This window comes from Ornithodoros turicata, chromosome 4, assembly GCF_037126465.1.
Source record: "Ornithodoros turicata isolate Travis chromosome 4, ASM3712646v1, whole genome shotgun sequence".
NCBI classification, from domain to species: Eukaryota; Metazoa; Arthropoda; class Arachnida; order Ixodida; family Argasidae; genus Ornithodoros; species Ornithodoros turicata.
In genome coordinates this window covers 27,154,238-27,172,124 of record NC_088204.1, presented here as the reverse complement: position 1 = coordinate 27,172,124, position 17,887 = coordinate 27,154,238, and the positions used below count along the sequence as shown (strand labels likewise).

The window sequence follows — 17,887 nt, the reverse complement described above, 5'->3', positions numbered from 1 at the left end:
AAGTGGCCTCGTGTGGGCCACCAGACGGAAGCTGAGTGCAAATTCTTTGGGATTTCCTTGTGTGAAGTTTTGGGTAACAAGCAATATACGTGACAATTTGAAAGACACCTACATGTCTTCACGTGTACAGAAATAAATCAATACGTATTTTAGAAACTGCAAAAAAAGTTCCACTTGCCTCCATGGTGATGAGAGATGCTACCACCACATGCGAGTACTTCCTGCCTTGCTGCAGCCTGTAAGGGAACAAGCTTGAAAGTCAAATGAAAAAGGAAAACGTTTGCCAGTACAACGTGGGGTTTCCGGTTCCTGCTCTGGTATCAACACTGTTCACAAAGGACACTGAGTTCTGTTGTAATGCGCAGTTCAGAACATTTTCTGCAGAACATGGATGATGCACGAGGTACCTAATTCTTACGACTGTCTGTCTCATTGGCTATTGATTGGCACCGTTCGGCGATGTACAACAATAACTTTATTTTGAGATGGTGAATGGGGAGTTTCATCACCAGGCACGATACTCTACCCCATTGCTGGTGGTGATGTGGGGAATGAAATAATGAGCCCCTTCATAGTATATTCGCCAATGCATGTGCACATCCTTACTTGGTTCTGAAGTAATGCAGGCACTAGTAGCTACGTATAGATGTTTCAATATGTGCGAAGACAAAACTATAACCACACTTTCATGCCAAATCAGTGCCCATAACATTTTGTAAAGCAAAAGCCAGAAGGTGCTGAGAATGGCCCCATGGAAGGGAAAGCACCAGCCACAAAATTTGATTACAGATGCTCATTAGCGAATCGTACCAAAACATTCTGAGTGGGGATGCATCATGTGGTGGCTGCCCATGCAGCCAAAGGAGGCTCGTCTCTATAGCTACAGCCACTGAAGCACAGTCCTTGGTGGACTCTTAATGGACCTTTTTCACACACGCATCATATCCTAGCGACTCTCCAATGAACCACATTCGGCGCGTGCCAAAACAGATCCATGTGGGTAGCACAGAGAACCAGAACCGGTCCGGAGCAGGGCCGACGAGCTCGCGCCACTCGTGCGGTCCCCCCACTGGTCCCCACTTCTGTCGTTCCATACGGCGCTGTCTAGTGAAGACTGAGATAACCCTCTCTGGCACCTCAAGGTCATACGCATAGGTCGTTGTGAAAAAGGTCCATTGCTACGTCACGCCCTTTAAGCTTTCAGTCATTGTTTCTAGGTAGTGTTGGAAGCAGGTGCGTGAATGATGCGAGTGGAAAAGGTACCTACTTTATACGCTTTATTCCTGTGCTCTCATCTCTGAAATCGATACCGCTATGTTTTTGATCAGAATACAATCTACTAGGCTAATTTTTTTTTTTTTTCATTCGAAAAGTGCTTAGATATTAAGTAAACGAGATCAGCGCTGCTTCTTCAGCTGCAGAGGCTCCGGCGACGTGACGTCACTCCTTAATCGGAGGAGTGAGAGGGCAGTGCTCAGAGGAGGAAAGTGCCCGCAGCATTTATTTTCTCGAGGCCTCGCCCTCGTTGTTTCTTACGGAGTGATGTTTTCTCTTTTTTCTAGACAGGAAATTCCAGCATAGTCTCAACATCCGGCGCCTGCTCTTGTCCTGTATTCCATCGAGTAACTGTCAAACTACACCTCTATTTCACGTGCAATTTTCGATGCTGTGGTTACCGTATTTACTCGCATAATCTGCACACTTTTTCTTTTAAAAAAATGTCGAGAGGGTTGCGGGTGCGCAAACTGCGCGGGAACGTTGGTTACGAAATTCAAACGACGCAAAACTTCAAAGTCTTATCCGATATTGATGTTATCACTGCACTGCGCAAGCGTGACAGAAGTACCCAAATACCGCGCAAACGCTGATGCTCGGGACGCAAAATGCCGGCCTACTACCTCTCGTATACCGATGAAATACGTCGAGACACTGCTGGAAAACGCTGCTAGTCACACTTGACATCCGAAAGCACACTATTACAGCCAACTTCATCGCATTGTGCTGTAAGGTTTGTCATGGCGTATTTGTCCAGCGTTTCTTTTTGCGTTTTGTATCGTCTATCACATCGGTGGACCATCACACGAAAGTGTGCGAAATGAAACAAAAGCACCGCAATAACTTTGATAGCACAGACGGCATTGGGAAAAGCAATCGCCATGGTCGCTGAGACGCAAGTGACCGATATCCGCGCGTGGGAACGCAGGTGCGCAGATTGCGCAATGGCACAAAATATGCGAGTGAATACAGTATTTGTGCATGAGCAATTAACTGACACAATAGCTTCCAAATCGACTGAAACTGATGCAAGCAAGATACACAATAACAGTTGCAAGCTGGGCAGGTACCTCAATTGCTTCATATGTATGAACAGGATCAGGAACCCCGGTGTAGTTGAAGGCAAAGTAGAAGTAGATACAGGCACCAGCATCATACGACTGTGTTACACGACAGGAAGCCAGGGGTGGCAGGGAAACTCCTCTCGCCCGAGACTCTTGCTGGAGGACATCCTTAACGTTCCGGCACAGATCCACCACCCTGAGTGTTCCAAAGGAAGGTCAGGGAACCACGTAGTAGCTAGCATTAATCCACAGTAATTAATCCACACTGGTGAGTTCCAGTACAACTGCTTCTGATTCCTGACGCCCCCAACGTTCATTATTCCACGAAATATTGCACAATAAAAAATAAAGTTTGTTCCCCAAATCCAATGCAAGGATTGTTATTCGTGTGAAAGCAGTTGTGTTGGGCCAGGTATTCTACATTTCATCAACCCAATCGCTGCAGGCATATGATGTTGTCATTGTTGTTCACGTTTATCGGTCATATCTAGTGTTATCATTTACCTTCTTGTACATCAAAGTGAACTCAACCTGAGACATTTGCATGACTGAAGATGCATATACGTTGGAGACCACTTATAATTATAACACCCAAAGTTGAAGAGAAAAAAGAAGGAACTACAGCTATATACTCGGGACATTTTTGCTCGATTTGTGCAACACTGATCCACTAATACTTTGGCACCAGCTAAGTTTTCCTGTCTTCCTCACTTGGTTGTCTGCTCAAACGCACAGTTGATACCACCTAGTTGATAACTATATTGGAGAGAAGGGCCGGGGCTCATGAACATGCAATGAAAGAAAAAGTTTTTAACCACAGAACCCCAATCCTACTAATCCTTTGTGGCCTCTTGGCCAGGTTCCTGTCACCAAGATACCGACCACAGGCGATAACTGTCACCATCCGGCTTGCAGGTTGCCTTGGGCGACCACTGGGACAAGGATGTGGCCTTTATCATATTAAATGAGAAAATGGCCAAACTCATGGAGAACATTAGACTCAAGCTTGTCAGACAACCTGCCAAGGCTCTGGGACCTTTACGTCCATGGATGTACCCAAATCATGTCCGAATAGTACACATCAGTTTTGCCACAGAGGACAGCTTTGACCTTGTGATACTAGTAGATTCTTACTAAAAAAAAACTACTTTAATTCGCCTAGTACTTAAAGGGACGGTCTCGTACAGCCGAGGCGATTCCGAAACTTAGCCAAAACTAGTTTCACGAGTACTGTACACATACAACCGTCAAAGTTTCATTCGGAATAACCAAGCGGTTTTCGAGGAAAACAACGAGATTTGGCCGAGGCAGACCAACAATTAGGGACGACACAGACAAGTAAGCCTCAAACGCCCAGAAATTAACGAATGGAACGAGGAATTTGTCGAAACGTGCCGCAAGAGCAGACCACAAAAGCTGCGCCTCTCTCATGCATACTTCACGTACGACGTCGACCTGCGGGTGCGTCGTCGTTGTCATGGTAATTGTAACTTGCAGAAGCACCTTGGTTTGAGTAATCCCCTTTGCTCTCAAAATGGGGACACTCATGCATATACCTCTGCGAGCGGAGAATGTAGCCCGAGCATTACTGTGGGGTCTCCCATAATGTGGCGCACAATCGGATACGTGGAAGCTAAGTCACGTGTTTTCTTTCCGCGAGTATTTAATGCGGTTTTTAAATAAACACGTTCTCCTTCTCCATGTATGTCATCAGCAACACTTCATTTCGAAGCATGATCAGTGTACAACGGGGAGTATAATGGAAGCGCGCGTAATATATTTTTGGTCGGAGCTGTAATGCGACCGCATGCGCCGATGGCCAGCGACTTCAGATTTGTGATTGTGGATGGGGTTGTTCTGCGACTTTTAACTTGTTTCTGAGGATTAACATAGTTGTTCTGAACCACCTTGCTTGCCACTACTTAGAATGCGCAATCTGCAATCTTCAATCTGCAATCTTTATCAATTTAATTCGGTTATTTAATAACTGTGGCGTGTTTTGTCGGGTAAATCAGCAGTATTCCATTTTCAACAAAGGGCAATTGAATGGTACACTTTATGAAAGGGGCAGGGGTACGAGACCGTCCCTTTAAATATGGCACAATAGCCTGCGGTCCTCCAAGTCAAACAAACGTCAACAAAATTGAGTGGATACAAAGGATGTCTGCAAGATCCATTTATTCAAAATTCAGGTGATTAGATTCGGCCTTCGAACTTCTAGGTCGTGCAGGTCTAGAACCATTCAGTATTAGAAGGAATATACATAGGCTTAAGTTCTTTTACTTAGTGCACCATGGCTGTGTTCAGGTCTTGACCCCTCGTCCTTCCTGAGCCCACCTTCAGGATAATCCACAAGGCTCAATCATAGCAAGGCAGTGCTTCTCTAGAACGCTACCTCCAATACATTTAAATACACCTCCTTTTGTAGAAACAATGGAATACACTGGCCTCAGATATAGTGTCCCTCGGATCTGCTACGGCATTTGGTCAACACTTGGTGTCTATCTTTTTAAATAAGTGTCTCGTAATTATTACTTATTATTTGTAGTTTTGTACTCATCCTAGTTGTTAAAATTATCTTTGCTGTCTCATGATGCGGTTGTTTTGTGTCTTCTTTATCTCTATTGTGAGTGCATAGGCATTACTTAACAGTTCCTTCTGGTTCAGTTGTATATCCTTTTTCTGTACCTGCAGGGGCCTGAGATAGGGGGCCACAGTATTGTTAAATAAAAATAAAATAATAAAAATGCCTAAGCTCCACAATTTGAAGGGTATTTTTACAGCACATGGATATCGGAAAGAATTTCTCATTGGCAATGGACCTCAATTCTTGACAGAACAGGAGTTTGCTGACTTTACACACTGCTATGGCAACTGACATACACATACACAACTGTACAACATGGTGTTGAATTGAGCAGGAGAGAAACTGGCTCAAGCAAAAAGGACTCGACATGATACACTAGCAGACCAACACAGAACCTCGAGGCTTTGTATGTATTTGTCCTTCTATGTGTTCCAGCCTCAGAGCATCAATTGTCTCACGTTCAATAGAACCTTCATTTGATGTTTCAATGACTTTATGCTGGCCTATGGAAATACCTTGAATACTGTAAGAAGGACTCGAGCCGAGTGGCTTCGGAAAAATAACCGCAAGTAAAACTTTCGCTTTCGAAACCAAAGTTTTTGCAGAGGATGAGATGGTCATGAAGAATGAAATGCTGCTAAGTGCAACAAAAATCGTAGGAAAGACATACAAGTTGTGATGCAGTCTACGTGAAGGCTAGCGGGGGAACAACTGGCATGGGAGGAAGCTAATGTGGTTCAACCAGGAAGCAATTCCAGGATCTTGGTCAAGGTGAGCAGTCAGCTTTATCTTGTGCACATTGATCATTTAGGACCACAGCAGACCGTGGTATTGAAAATTTCATTTTGCCAGGATGTCAAGGGAACAACACTGAATGTCTGTGTCCAAGCTGCAGAAGCCTCCCAAGCCTCCTCAACTCAAAAGAACCGTCTATGACTGAGAGAGGCTAAGCCGGAAGAGGTCAGCACATCTTTCAAAGAGGCTATGACAACGGGCACCAGTGCAGATGTGACGTCATAAGCAAAGGGAAATGGAACCAAGTCAGGGGGTGGGGGAGTGTTATATTTGAGCCATATGAGCATGGGCATCAGAGCTTGTGCAATGGGGTGATGTGTATGTCTGGTCGATAAACTTATTCTTTCATTCTGGGATGGACCATGCCCCTGTTGATCATAACAGAACGGAAATCAATAGTCCACTCTCTCTAGGTTAGAAGGTTGACCGTGGAGTTGCACATACAGTCACAGGAAGGGATGGCATTGGACGCTGTTCCAGAGTTGCTCTCAGAATCATGCCTGTATTTAGTGATGTGGCAATTACGCGAACATAATCATGCTCTCTTCTAAATGCGATTAAAACCCCAGTGTGAGGGGACAAAGGATGAGACAAACACAGCAGTGTGCTGTGTTTGTCTCATCCTTTGTCCCTTTCCTTGTACTCTCGCACATGGGGAGGTTGATAGCGTTTAGAATGGATCACCAACCCGCTCGGATTTTAACGTTATTTCAGTATAATCATGCTTTCACCTGTTTTCCTGGTGCGGTTTTGATCACATTTTAAGGAAATGTAGTTGATCATTAATGCTACTCAAACATGTAGTACTGCAGATGCTATACAGCACAATGCAACTGGAGTTCCATACTAATGGTTTTCCAAAATTCGCACAAATGGTTGGAAAAGAAATACCCTTCAGCTGGCTCTACCCCCAGTAACAAAAAATGAGCTCTACCACAGGGGTGTCAGAAACCTATGCGGACATCATTCGTTCATAAGGTCACGAGTAATCTTACCTTGACAATTGTTCCCGTGAAACAATGCCCCACGAAAAATACCTGATGCGAATGCCTCAGATATGCTATCTCAACATCTCAAATATGCTCTCAGGAATAATTGTGACAAGCTTTTTGTGGCAATATTGCACTTAAAAACAATGCAAATTCACTATCTGCACTCATTCTGGGCATCTGACACAAGGGGAATATTCAGGGTCCCAAAAATCATTCGAGATGCTGGGCTATGCGTGCAAACAATGCAGCAAGCAGACAAAGAGTAGTGAGGACTATCTTTTAGCATTCACATAGCTATCATTGTCCTCTGTGCTTTATATACTGTATAAGTGGTTAAATTCGCGGGCTCAATAATCCGCAAATTTGTGAGAAGTCAGGATCAGGCAATTATTCGCGGAACCTTAAATTCGCGGTACCGTGGTGCGTCGACTGGGGCCCTCCACCTTAACTTCCTGGAAGAAGCTTATAAAAGGTATCACAACTGGACAACTCGTTCAATTTGTCTTCCTTTTGAGCAGTTCTGATTGAAAGAGCTGCGATCAGGGGGTCCTACCCGGCTTGTATCTGTGCCATTGCCGAATCGCCCTGTCTGCTGTCATTCTTGTCATCGCATCGAGCAGGTGCGATTGGCTCTAGATAGCGATGCAACAACGTTTACAAATATAATTACTCTGTGCGTGGCAGAGTGCATACAAGCTTGATGGTTGATCCAGGCTTACAAGGAAATGGAATCACGGGACGCCTACATCTCTGCTGGATTCGTACACGAAGGCGGGACTACTGTCTCCAGTTGCAGCGGCGAACAGAACACTTTGCGAGGCAATGCAGTGTAATAGCGTAAGAAACCCCGTGTACATAAGTTGCCTCCGCGTACTGGGTCAAATTTCTTATATATTTCGTTCGCGCATTTTTCTGTCATTGGTTCGGATATTTCGCGGGACTTTAAATTCGCGAAAAAAAGGGCGTTCGCGTAGGTCCTCGCGAAAATTACTACATATACAGTAATTGGTCAACCACAAAAGGCACATACCGGTCCCAAGGAACTGATGTCTCAAATGACTCTGCCACAACATTGAAATCCAGGCCCAGGTCCTGGTCAAGACATGCAAGAGGAGGAACACACTGTAAATATTCTGCTGGCCTACGTCATGTAGCCAAAGTACTTATGGTACTTGCGCATTAATTTACTACGAGACACAGTGAACTGTTTCCAAAGAATGGCCGCAACCATATTTGCATACCATGCATGGCATATGCTATGTCAAGGACAGTGCAGTTACAGAATGCCAAAGGAAGGACAATTTAAGGTGCCAAGTACAGTTCTAGTCCTTGCGTGCATTAAGTGAAGCCATCTTGCCAAAGGGTGGCACAGAAGAGAAGACAAATAACAGTACGAATATTTTTTTAAATATATATTTACGCTACATCTAGCTCTGCTACAGGGCCTCCCTTGCTAGTAGTAATTTTTTGGCAAATAAATGAAACTCAATTCAATACATTGTCTTCTTTGGTGTGGACACATGTGACATATCCTGTCTCACTTATACTGAGTGGCACATTTACAATGTAGCTTGCAACAAGAGCTTGACACTGCATTAATTTTATTTGTGTACTCACCCTAATGTATGCTATAACAAATGTGAGCATGTAGCCCCGCATACCGTTTTCTTCCCCTGCAGGGATTCCCCTGCAACACAATGGATACAACAATATTAGTACTGAAGCCTACATGAAGGTCATACCTGGAACACATACACAAATACATAGAAACAATTTCAATTAATGACAAAAATACTGAATGCAATCAATGCTTATCTAAACCTGCACATTGCTACTTGTTCTACTAAAGTCACCTCATCAAAGCAAACACAACAGCAACGAAGCTGCATATATTAATAATGACAGTGATGATGATGATTTTTAAATTCAAATAACTCAGAAAAAACGTGCTGCCCAAAACTCGAAACCAGAGGTGTGCCAGTATTCGAATTTTCAAATACGAATCGAATATTTGCGATATTCGATTCGTATTCGTATTCCAAAATTTGATATTCGAAGTTTTCGAATATTCATAAAAGTTGGAATATTTGATTTTTTTCGAATATCATACAGCTTATTACAAAGCTGTTGCGCGCTGCGCACTGGAATTTGTATGTTGCGGTACGCTCATTTGCATTGCTATACGTTCGGTAACTGAAACCGAAACTAGTACGCAGTTGTGTGCAGCAACCAGGATAAACGAGAGGATAGAGAGGTAGCAAGCGAGCTGGTGCTATAGATCTATAACTTAAAAACCCGAGACTAGGGGACGAAAAAACGACAAACACAGACAAGGTCTCAAGAGACTCTTGAGACCTTGTCTGTGTTTGTCGTTTTTTTGTCCCCTAGACTCGGGTTTTTAAGTTATGGGGCCATTTTAAAGTCCGCCTCAGCGAAACCCGAGACCGCGGTACATTTCATACATCGTCAGCACAGTCGCGGCTTTAGTAGATTGCTAACGAACTCTGAACATTCGTATGAGGCCTACAGTTCGGTGAAATATTACGGTGAAATATCACGGTGAAATATCGAAATTTTGTTGACGTTGAGCTGAACACCGCTGTTCACCATCCCATTGCATGCACAGCCAAAACCTGAGTCTCTAATGAGTTTTTTCGGTTTCATGGTCGCGTGCGATGACGGCGATAATCGAGGAGTGCGGCGTGTCGATATTTCGACATATAGTTTCTCCAACTCCGGCGCTCTGCGACCGTATGAAAGCGCCAACTAGGACGACAGTAATGCTGCAGTCATTTGAAACTGCACTAACCGTTGTTACAGATGATAGCAAGACGCATATATATAGCCTTAAGCCCAACCTGCATGGAGCAATTTTGCTCGTGACTCACGCACGTCGCCATTGGCACGACAAAGTTTGAGGTCCGCGCGCAGATTTTCGCCGTGAGATGAAAGGAGCGCTGAAGACGAACGTCGTGGAAACAATCATGCGTGATACAGCCATACTACAGGGTGGGTGCTATAAAAGGTCAGTCACATTTTCGCGTGTGTCGCGATACCTTCTTGACGGACAGTCTTCCGCTACCACAGGGTGCATAGTTTTTGCCAGCAAAGCCTCCGAAAAAATCGTGGTTATCAGGCGCTGCATAACAAAGTAAATACGACCACGCAGACTTTCGTCTTCATGCATTTCTTATGCGGTCTGACACTGGTTGAGTGCAGCTTCCGCCTAGTGGCGCTAGTGGTGTCAAAAGCGAAAACAAATCCGTGTCGGCTAGCACCCCTAGGCGGACGCTATCCACAACACCTTGCAGACCGCCGTGATCACATCGGTATAGTGCATAGGAAATGCATGAAGACGAAAGTTTGCGTGGTCGTATTTATTATTATGCAGCGCCTGGTAATCTCGATTTTTTCGGAGGTTTTTCTGGCACAAATTACGCTCTCTGTGGTAGCGGAAGTCTGTCTGTCAAGTAGGTATCGTGCCACGCGCGAAAATGTGACTGACCTTTTATAGCACCCACCCTACATCGTCGAGGATCGCAGTGTTACTGCGCTATAATGCATGAGGCTGTTCCAAACTATGCATTACCGTCAATAACGATGGTCTCACGCGTGAGAGCAGTGAAACCGTGCAGTTTCTCGCCTTCACGACAAATGGGGAAGGCATTGTCAATGCAAGAAGAGACCACTTGCCACCTTCATTTTCCTTCTGAGATGTTCATCACTAAACCATCCCACATTCTGAACATGTCATTGATCTTTACTTCCATTGTGTCTGTTTGTCCAGCACTTTACAATGCCAACACAGGTGTTTACTGTTCATGAAAGATTTTTTAAATGAAAGTTTCTTTTTATCGGTTTTCAGCTTCCCTCATGAGACCAGCACAATGTTTCATTGTAAAAATAATTTTTCTGTACATCTGCATATAAGCATGTATGCCCTATGCTAAGCCAATACACTAATACACATTCCTCATTAGCACTTGGGACATTTTTCTAACGATCAGCAGAACACAACTGTGACGATGCTTGTTTTCGGGGCTTAATTACCTTAATTAACTTTTAGAATCCGTTATCCTATGACGTGATATTCGATTCGAGATTCGAAGGACAATGTTGCAGATATTGGTATTCGATTCGTATTCGAAAATTTCAATATTCGCACACCTCTTCCAAACTATTTCTGAATTCAAATAACTCGGGAAAAACGTGCGCACCAAACTTGAAACTAAACCATCCTGCTTTCTGGTCAGGGATGTTACTGTTACAGCACAGCAGCATGATTTTTGAATTTTTGTATGGTGCACAAGCAACAATGGCAATAGTGTGCCTAACCATGACGAAATGATTCCATGCTAAAAGAGATACACTGAACAAAGTGTGACTTATACCACTGTCCAGTACTGTCACTAGGGGGCTGCGATCCACACTGGGTGATGCAATGAAAGGGGGTGATGTATTGCACCAGTATGACAAGTACCGCTGCTTCGCCCCCTTCTCTGCAGCAGGATGATGTCACAAGCAACGCGAGCCCCCAAATCAAGCCCTCTGTGAGCACGTGACTTTTTTCTGAGTGTAGCTTGATATTATTTAGCGTATATCACCTAGAAAGGGGTGCACTACATAGAGGGGGAACGCAGAGTACTCCCACACCAGGTGACACAAACCCTAGTGACACCACATGCCACTGTCACACGGACAGTATTCATTAATCATTGAAGCCAACGGCCATTGAATTAGGGTGTGTGAATACTAGCTCCCTCTTTGTAGGCTGGAGTCCTTCTTTGCAAAAGCGAACACAGCAGAAAGCCGCCATCTTGAAGCCCATCCTCACCATGCATGAATGCTGTGTTCAGATTTCACCCACTTTTTCAAAGCTCCTCTGCTACGTATTTACTCAACTCCGAAATGTAGTGTGTAGTCAAACGTATAGCTACATTTTTGTTAGTGCATTGCGAGCTGTGCGTGGGTGATAGCAGAAATTCGTAGCAGACGACGTCGTTGTCTTCACCCTACACAGAGGGAGCTAGCATTCAGGCACCCAGCGTTGAACATGTGCATAGCACCACCAAGTGACTAATGTGTCAGCTACCTAAAGAGCATTGGATCCAATGCTCTTTAAGAAGTTGACGCATTAGACACTAGGTGGTGTCACGCGCATGTTTAGGTAATTGGTTTCAATGACCATTGAAGACTGTTTGTGTGACAGGGGTATTAAAGGAGCAAGGAAGAGACATTTAACATTCATTCATCAAGCAGTCTATTAGGAGCCATCATATTTTTGCTGTATAGTGTATCATCACTGCGCAATAAAATTGAACGGTCAGAGAAAGCAGCCACAACAGCACAGTTCGATCTCCTCTCGTGACATCCACAGGCCTGCGAGTAGCCATAACCTCTCATTGGCCACTGAAAATTTGTCTACTACTGCTTTTGCTACAGTGCTTTGGCTTCACCAGCTATGTTTTGATTGGTCCTCTCATCGAAATTGCAGGGGCTAAAACACAGTAAAACCTGTCAAAGCTGGGTTGTATCAGATTTATACCTATAACACGAGGCTTTTAACAAATTTTTAACCAGTCCATTTTAAGCCACATTTTACCGCATTTATACCTACCACATTTTTCGGTGTATAACAAGCACTCATTATAATTAGCAAAAATCAGAAAGAGTTCTGTGTACGTATAAGGCGCACCGATGGATAACACGCACTACAGTCACACAATTTCCAGTTATTTCCTCTTCAGCAGGAACTAGGCTGTGTGTCGTTCTCATTGTACATAGCAACAGAAGCATGCATGCCGTGCACAAGTATCTTTTACTACGTGTTATTACTATTTAGTATTATTATTATATTTTTTTTAATTATTGTTAATGTTTATTTACCTACAAGTTACGACCTTTATTTTAAAGTACAGGTCTACCACACGAGTCGTCATCTAGAGAACATGAGGTACTTAGAAACACCGGGGCACACTAGCATTCTAAAGTCACCTGGGGTTCCTGACTCCCAGTTGACTTATGTGTACTGTGCCGCACTCAGTTGGGAGCAATGTCGCTGCAAAGGGAAGCCGCATTCCATCCAGGACCTAAGAAGCCTTTATTTGTCGGAGGTCTAACCCTTCATAACCATCTAAGAGGTGCCATATTGGCTATTTGCTGATCCGTATGGCTAACCCCAAGCGTGGCTATTTCTAGGCTACGAGTCTCTCGACACCCTCCTAAAAGTTGATCTCCTTGGAAAAAAGCTGCTACGTATAACGCGCACCGGGAGATGTCTCCCAGTGCCTCTTCGCTATACTGTTTTTTATTGAGTCATTTACCGGTAGATACAATATAATGCACAGCTTTTAAATTGTTTTAGGAGGTTTTAACCAGTCCAGTTGATGCATTTAAAATTCAGTGAAAATGAAGTCACCATTATGATTGCTGCGCTTCGTACAGTGCAAATTCCAAGAAGTGAAAACATGCACCACCAACAGAAAAAGGAAACTGCGAGTTTTCTTGGGAGTCCTTCCGTAGTTTGTTGAACAGCAACAATTTACATTACAAATAGCCTTGAACAGCATAGCAACCTCAAGACGTTGACTGACTTATGGGCAGTTCGAGCTTCTACATAGAGAAAGAAGGAAAAAGAGCAGCACAATGAGCAAAACTGTTGGTACTGCATTAAAAGCCATGAAATCTTCCCAGGGGAAGGAAGACAAGAGAATGGTTCACACATGTCAATGATACTGTCAAACAAACAGTTTTAATCATGTGATGGTGTAATACTGCTTTCAGTACCGCCTTTGATGCAAGTAGGATGAGAACCATGTGAAACTAAAAAAAAATTTGGTGTTCGTAAAGATGATTAGAAGCTCTCACCCAAACTTGGCTGCAATGTCGTAGACCCTCTTTTCCTGTATTTCTACCTCCTGTAATGAGAGTCAGTAGCGTATAGGATTTGAAATTTGTAGGGCTGCTTAAAACATACTGAGCAACAAAGTCAAAATTCATTACGGCAAAACTGCACAGAAATCAGCCTGTCATGCACAACATCATTATAAAAATAGAAGCTAGGAAGAAGACAAAATATATGAAGCATATATAGCACCCCCATGCAGTGCACACCTGTTAGAATATAATAGCACTAAAAATGATTTCCCTCCGCATTAGCTTCCCACAATTTGTTCTGAAATCAGCCACTACACGTGTATTTGAGTGTTACCGGGTCAAAGAAAAAATAATGTATATGAAAAAACGTGTGTGTTTTGTGAAAAGGACAGAGTAAGTTGCCGCAGTTTTACAACTTGTAGAGTTGCTCAGGAGAAGTATCACGTGTTTCAGAAGGTACCACTGGCTGCAGTGTTTTTGTGCGTTGTGAAGTCAAAACATGATTTGGAGGAAGGTGAGTTTAACCCAGTTCAGACTAACATCAAAAAGTGGTAGATGCGAAGTGGAACTAGGTATTACCTCGAAGGGTCAGACACATAATTATACTATGCTTAATATGAACTGTTTGAGCACCAATAGAAACATATACAGTCAAATCTTGATGTAACGAGATTCACAGGGATCCCGACTTCTTTCACTGTACCAAATATTTTGTTGTACCAAAACTGATGAGATTAGAAAAGGTTTATGTCGCAAAATGTGAAGAGTCGAGCAACGTAAACATCTATACGGAGTAAAATCTTGATAATACGGTCACAGAATTTTTGAAAGGTCCACACTGATACACCTTATGTGTAACATATTACATCGCTGGGCAGCAGAACACTTCTCCAAATTGTTATGGATGATATGAACAGGTGAGCTCCTGCACAGTGCATCCCAATACTTTTGCCAAAAACTGCACTCCATTACTTGGCAGCCCTGCATCAGCCGCTTTTCCCTCTCCTCGGCAGCTAGCCAATGACAGGTAGCATGAGCAAAGCAAGCGCAATCAGTTGCAATCACCATAGGTGAAGATTTTCTTTGCTCTCCTCACACATGGCAGTTTCGGAAGAAGCACCGAAACTAGGAGCATGCACTTGCGTTCTTCGCTTCATTCTTTGATTATGGGATCAATAAATTGGAGATGGAGTAAATGTTGCTTTGGAAATTATTCTTTTGTTGAATCGAGATGCTGGCTTAAAACTCTTTCATTCTAACGGGGTTAGAATGCATTGTTTCAGTGTTGGGAGTAACTCGTTACTTTAACTAAGCTACTGTTTTCGGTAACTTTTAACTTACTTGACTCATTCAGTGATGGAACTGCCTCCAAGCCCGCGGGCGCTGGCTCTGGCGCACAAAAAAAAACGCATTTGGCACAGAATTTCACAGAATGGGGCACCTCCGCCGTATGTATTCCACCGCGTCCCGTGCAATACATCGTGTTTGCAATACATACTCTCCACTTTCTAGTGAATATTGGGGTTCAGGACATCTGGGAACAAGTATCTGCATGTAGGGTTCAAGTCCTGAACGCTCAATTGCTCGCGCTGTCCTTACGCGCCTACACCCTGCGAGCACGCGCGATGTTACACAGTAGCGGAAAGCCTGGAGTGATCCATAGTACAGGCGCCGGCAACTCCGGAATCAGCGTCGTCAGTTATGCCTATCCACAATTAGTTAAAACGCAGTTGTTTAAAAACAACTCCCATGCAAACGAGCCAACATTCTATCGCAGGCACGTGACGTGTCCAATGCTCGGTAAATTTGCACCACCACCACCTTTCGTCCAGTACGCACACACTTGATGCACTAACAGTGCGCTTTATTGTTGACAACTTCTCTTTGAAGTACAACAACGTACGATTCTTGCATTAAGTTAACATAGAAAACATATTGCACGATTCCACGTTAGGGGTGCGACACACTGCGGAGAACGGGAAAAAGAGGAACGAACAAACAGCGAAAACAGTGACTATACAGGGTGTTCAAAATTAAGCTTTCACGAGCGCTACGCAAACACAGCGATGACAGGAAACCGGATGATAACTTCACGCTACTTGTGTAAGAAACAGGGGTCGGATTCACAAACGCGATCGTAAGTTACGCTAAGATGCGCTAAGACGTCGTAGCCTGCGACGCGCGTACGACGGCGTCGTAAGCGCGATTCACAAAGCTATCGTAGTGGAGAGGGTACCCCTCTTCGACGAGGAAGAGGAAGTTGCTCGCTTCCTGTCACGTGCACCTCGGAGACAAACAGCCAAAGGGTGCGAGACTATGTTTTCGCTATGGTAACGATGACGAAAATTTGTGATCGCACCAATAAGAGTCGTCCCATTAGAAAAAGACGAAGTTGTTCGTCCCCAAGTGTTTTGTTACTGCACGTGCTCTCGGTCTTTCGGTAGCCATAATGGATGCCATGCAATCACAGGCGAAACGCGTTCGATGACACAGCAAATATATTCCCAGTATGTTCGTCTCGGGGAGGGGGTGGGTGAGGGTGTTTTGTAAACGGTGTGTGGCACTCAGTTTTGCAGCTTTTATGGCTTCTTTTGCCTTTCTTGCAGACAATTTGGAGGGGTGTTGGGAGTGTTTTAGCGGGGTGTAGGGGATGCTTGAAAAATCCCTGCGACACGATTTTACGGAGCACAAAGTTGAAGCATTTTTTGAAGGTTACCAAGCAAAAAATGCCTCAATGTCACTTCGGGGATGGTCTCGAAGGTTCCGTGGCAAAGTGCAATGCGTTGGCGCGTATTACGGAGTCTTTGTTTCCCGTCTCCAAATCCACCGCTGCCAAATAACGCCGCCATCTTTCTTCGTAAGACTGCTCGGGAGCTCTCGCAGGATTCTGCCATAAGCTGCGAAGATTTTGCGACGCGCGCCCTTCGTGAATCTACACTTCGTCGTAACTTTCCCCTACGACGGAGTTACGACAGATTCCGTCGCACGAGCTCTTTGTGAATCCGGCCCCTGGTGCTGCTAATTATGTAGCACCTGTTTCTTACTCAAGGAACAGAAAAAGTAGCACCGGTTTTCTTTTGTTTGCCTATTTATAAAGTGCTAGTGAAAGCTTAATTTTGAACACCCTGTATAGTGAGCTACTGGGGGAATATCGGTAGTCCTGTACATTCCTTTGTACAAGGATAGACGACACAGTATTCGGAGCGAGTATACTTCGCACTTATTGTTGCGTTTTTTCTTGGGGCCTGTGACTTGGCGTCGACTTGGCGTGACTCGGCTTCGTTGTTCAGAGGCATGACGAGAATAGAGAGGGCGCGGGAGCATCGCTCGCGGTTTTTGTTTCGTGTTCATGCGTTCGAACCGGGGCATCTTTGTTCGGCGCAGCTGTGGCGCAGAATTAGGGAAAATTGCTTTTTCGGCGTGTGGTTGCGCACGCAATCCCAAATGGCGCACTTTGGCGCAAATGGCGCAGCAGTTCCATCACTGCTCATTGCTTTTGAGCTCCAGTAACTTCTTGAGGAACTCATTCCCTTTTCAGGTAACTTTGTTAAAGTAACTTGGGGTAAGTTCCAAGTTCCTTGTGTTTGATTCTTGTTTGATTCTCTTCCTAATATGAGACGACAGTCAAGTGCACGGCAGGTCTGAGTCCCTCGTTGCTGTGTGGTGTCCACTACGAATTCTGTTTTGGCCGTACACTAGGAGACCCAGGTGACATTCATCATAGCGACAAGTAGTGTTATTTATAAATAATGACAGAGGGCACTGTGTAGCAGGATTAAAACTCTGTCCAGTCCTACGAAATGTGCGTCGAGCACAACTCACGAAACCTAAACTTTCAATGCCGGCTTTGTGCTTTGTTCAAATTCCTCCTTAAAGGAGCACATAGAGTTTTACTGCATCGTACACTATCGCCTTTGAGTACGTAAGGGATAACGTGATGATTCGGCGCAATACACGAAGCTTTGTTTTGTGTGTGCGCAGGACAATCAATGTTATCGCTTATGTACGCCAAGACAGTAGCGTACACACTCAAACTCGCAGTTGTTGGTACAGATCAGAACTGTTCAGTCACCATCTGCGGCACGAGCTTTAGGGCAAAATTTTCTGTTGCTATGTGCGGTGCAACGCAAGTGCCTGGTTCGCGGACGCATCGGTCGAATTATACGATGTGCAACAAACCCTTTTATCAACAGAAACATATAGGCATTTGACGGCACCTTCGAATTCAATCAAATTAAGCAAAAAACGAATTACTGGAAGTCGTATTGACGGAAGCCTACTGTATTATGAAATGTCTT

The 17,887-nt window shown here is 44.2% G+C and overlaps 1 protein-coding gene across 2 annotated transcripts in view; it reads right to left on the bottom strand.

The window, feature by feature from the left end:
* Window positions 1-17,887, bottom strand: part of LOC135391373 (alkyldihydroxyacetonephosphate synthase, peroxisomal-like) — a 97,135-nt gene that overhangs the window by 543 nt on the left and 78,705 nt on the right. For both annotated transcript variants that reach the window (XM_064621627.1, XM_064621628.1), the window contains 5 exons: window positions 13,581-13,630; window positions 8,331-8,400; window positions 7,744-7,805; window positions 2,346-2,535; window positions 179-236 (listed from right to left, as the gene is read on the bottom strand). In XM_064621627.1, coding sequence (XP_064477697.1) covers window positions 179-236; window positions 2,346-2,535; window positions 7,744-7,805; window positions 8,331-8,400; window positions 13,581-13,630 — 430 coding nt within the window. The remainder of the gene's footprint in view (window positions 1-178; window positions 237-2,345; window positions 2,536-7,743; window positions 7,806-8,330; window positions 8,401-13,580; window positions 13,631-17,887) is intronic.